Source organism: Cydia amplana, chromosome 11 (assembly GCF_948474715.1).
Source record: "Cydia amplana chromosome 11, ilCydAmpl1.1, whole genome shotgun sequence".
Taxonomy (NCBI): domain Eukaryota; kingdom Metazoa; phylum Arthropoda; class Insecta; order Lepidoptera; family Tortricidae; genus Cydia; species Cydia amplana.
This window is the reverse complement of record NC_086079.1, coordinates 13551210-13553529: the sequence shown is the minus strand read 5'-3', so window position 1 is coordinate 13553529 and position 2320 is coordinate 13551210. Positions and strand designations below refer to the sequence as shown.

At 38.3% G+C, this 2320-nt stretch overlaps 1 protein-coding gene across 1 annotated transcript; it reads left to right on the top strand.

The window, feature by feature from the left end:
- Positions 1-1240: 1240 nt before the first annotated feature.
- On the top strand, positions 1241-1879 carry LOC134652233 (uncharacterized). The gene has a single exon (XM_063507403.1). It carries the CDS (start codon positions 1309-1311, stop codon positions 1711-1713), a length of 405 nt encoding a protein of 134 aa, XP_063363473.1. The 5' UTR covers positions 1241-1308; the 3' UTR covers positions 1714-1879.
- Positions 1880-2320: the final 441 nt, after the last annotated feature.

Genomic DNA, 2320 nt, shown 5'->3' with positions numbered 1-2320 from the left:
GAACTTAGGAGCTGAGCTAAATTTGTATCACGAAATGGGAGCCAAATAAGAGGTTCACGAAAAAATTCATATAAAAATAAGTTTCAACTAAAACCCTATAGTTCATACATTAAATTATTAACAAAGAACTCAAAAGCTTTCAAGGTATTGATATGCTTAGTAATATTTAAAAAAAATGCTTAGTAATATACAAACTCTCAAGAGCCTTAACCTGCCGAAACAGGGGCCCTTTACCTTATGTGTGAAATCGACAGATGAAAAGCGAGCCTCTTTTACAAGACAGCTATGAATTCAATGAAGAATATTATAGTTCTTAGCAGTTATGTTGTAACTTCAACCCTAATTATGAAATTATTTCTTGGTCAACTTATATCACGAATTAGAGCTTCTAGTACCTAATATTTTCTGATGTAAATGCTACCAACAAATACAAGATCCTGCATTGAATTAATTAACAGAATTGATCTTGATTTCGATTTTATTTTATTTTTCCTTTGAAGAATAATTGATTAGAATGATTAGGTACATATTTGTCATTATATTAGCTAATATATACCTAGCGTATGTAGCTAACATCAGGTGAACTTTTCAGCTTGGGATGGCGACGTTACAAAAACTTCACCTGATATTAGCCACCTGCTTAACATTCTTAAAATAATAAATACCTAGAACAGAAACATTCAAGTTCGCTTCAAATTTAAATTACATTCTAAGTCACACATTAATATTTCTTAAGTTTTATAAAGACTCACTTTTGGTTAACCAATCAGCTCTCTTTTAACATTTAGTATTTAGGTAGTACAAATAATATGAATGTCTTAATTAGGTCCCTTAGATCTCTTTAAAGCGAATAGTTAGTTGGGATTCTAGCAGCGTCTGTGATTGGTTTACCATACCATTACGAAGGATGTTCACGCTTATAAAGTCCAGAAAAAATCCAACTGGTTTTATTAACACATGGTTTACGATCACATTTTGAGCGAAACACGTATTAGCACTTTCACCGAAAAGTAAACTTATATTAACACCATTTTACGAAAGAATTAGTCTAAATTTGAGCGTGAATCGAGCGTAGACCGACTTGCGTACGTCCGCTCTATAACCCGTCAGCAGCGGACTGGCTTTAGAGGGGGGAAGGGAAGGCGCAGTTTTGGCGCCATCTCTTTGAAACTACATTCGACAAGTCTCCAGTTCATATAAAGCACCTGTCCCTCCAAGTCTCGTATTATTCTCAAGCGAGACTCCGCTTCGCCTGTAACGGCAGCTATTAGCCTAAGCTAACTCATATCGTACTAAAGTATATTCAATATGTCTAGTGAAAAATTCATTTTTATCGCGTCGGTGTGCGTGGTGGCGATATTCGTCAGCAGATCAACGGCAGGACCGGCGCCAAAGGTTGTCAACATTGAGGACGTCCTAAACCGGACTGTCTGTCCCTTCAAAGTGGACATCGACATAAACGAGGATCGAGTGCCGCGGCGGATAAAAATGATACGCTGCGCCGAGCAACCCAACCACTGGTGCAGGGCGAACGCGATTCCCGACCACGAATGCTGTCATCACAAGCACTCCAACCACGAGATGGAATGTGTGGAAGTGCGGGACAAGGCGCTAGTGTACTACAAGAGCTCAGATCGGACGGACTACATGGACGTGACAGTGGGCTGCACCTGTATGATAGGGACGGTGAACACAGTGCACGCGGGATCATAGGGCCTCCGCCGCGGCCGGCGCCGACACCGCCGCTGCCGCGCTCTGCACATGGTACAGAGTTCCTATTCGCACTCTCGCAAATGCAGTCGGCGACATAAGACTAAAAAAATCGTGACAAAATCATGAAAACAGTGCGTGATATCAGTGGATGATAAATAAGGTAGAGGACCAGTCAAAGCAGCTACTTTTAATTAAATATGTCAAAACAATTTGGTGCCTACAAAGTGACACTGAATCCACCTAGGTAGTTTAAATGAGTTTTAGTTAATTTTAAAATGTAATTGAAAGCGCAAAAACATGTTTTATCTTGTTTTTTTTTCAGTATATTTCCGTAAGTTTTATTTAACGACCGCTGTGAAACAATTTAATTTATTTGAGTATTGAAATTGTACATAGGCTGAGAATGAAGTGAACGCTTGTTTGTCCGAATGTGTCGGTAATTTATTTATTTATTAATTAACTAGGACAATTTTATGGTTGTGATTTAAATGGACTTGGCCGCGGTCTAGCGAAGTATACATAGGATTCATGTGAGGTTGCTTAATTTATTAAAAGTATTATGTTAGAGTATTAAATTATTGTTATGTTTGTAAGTTAGGTGAGTGTT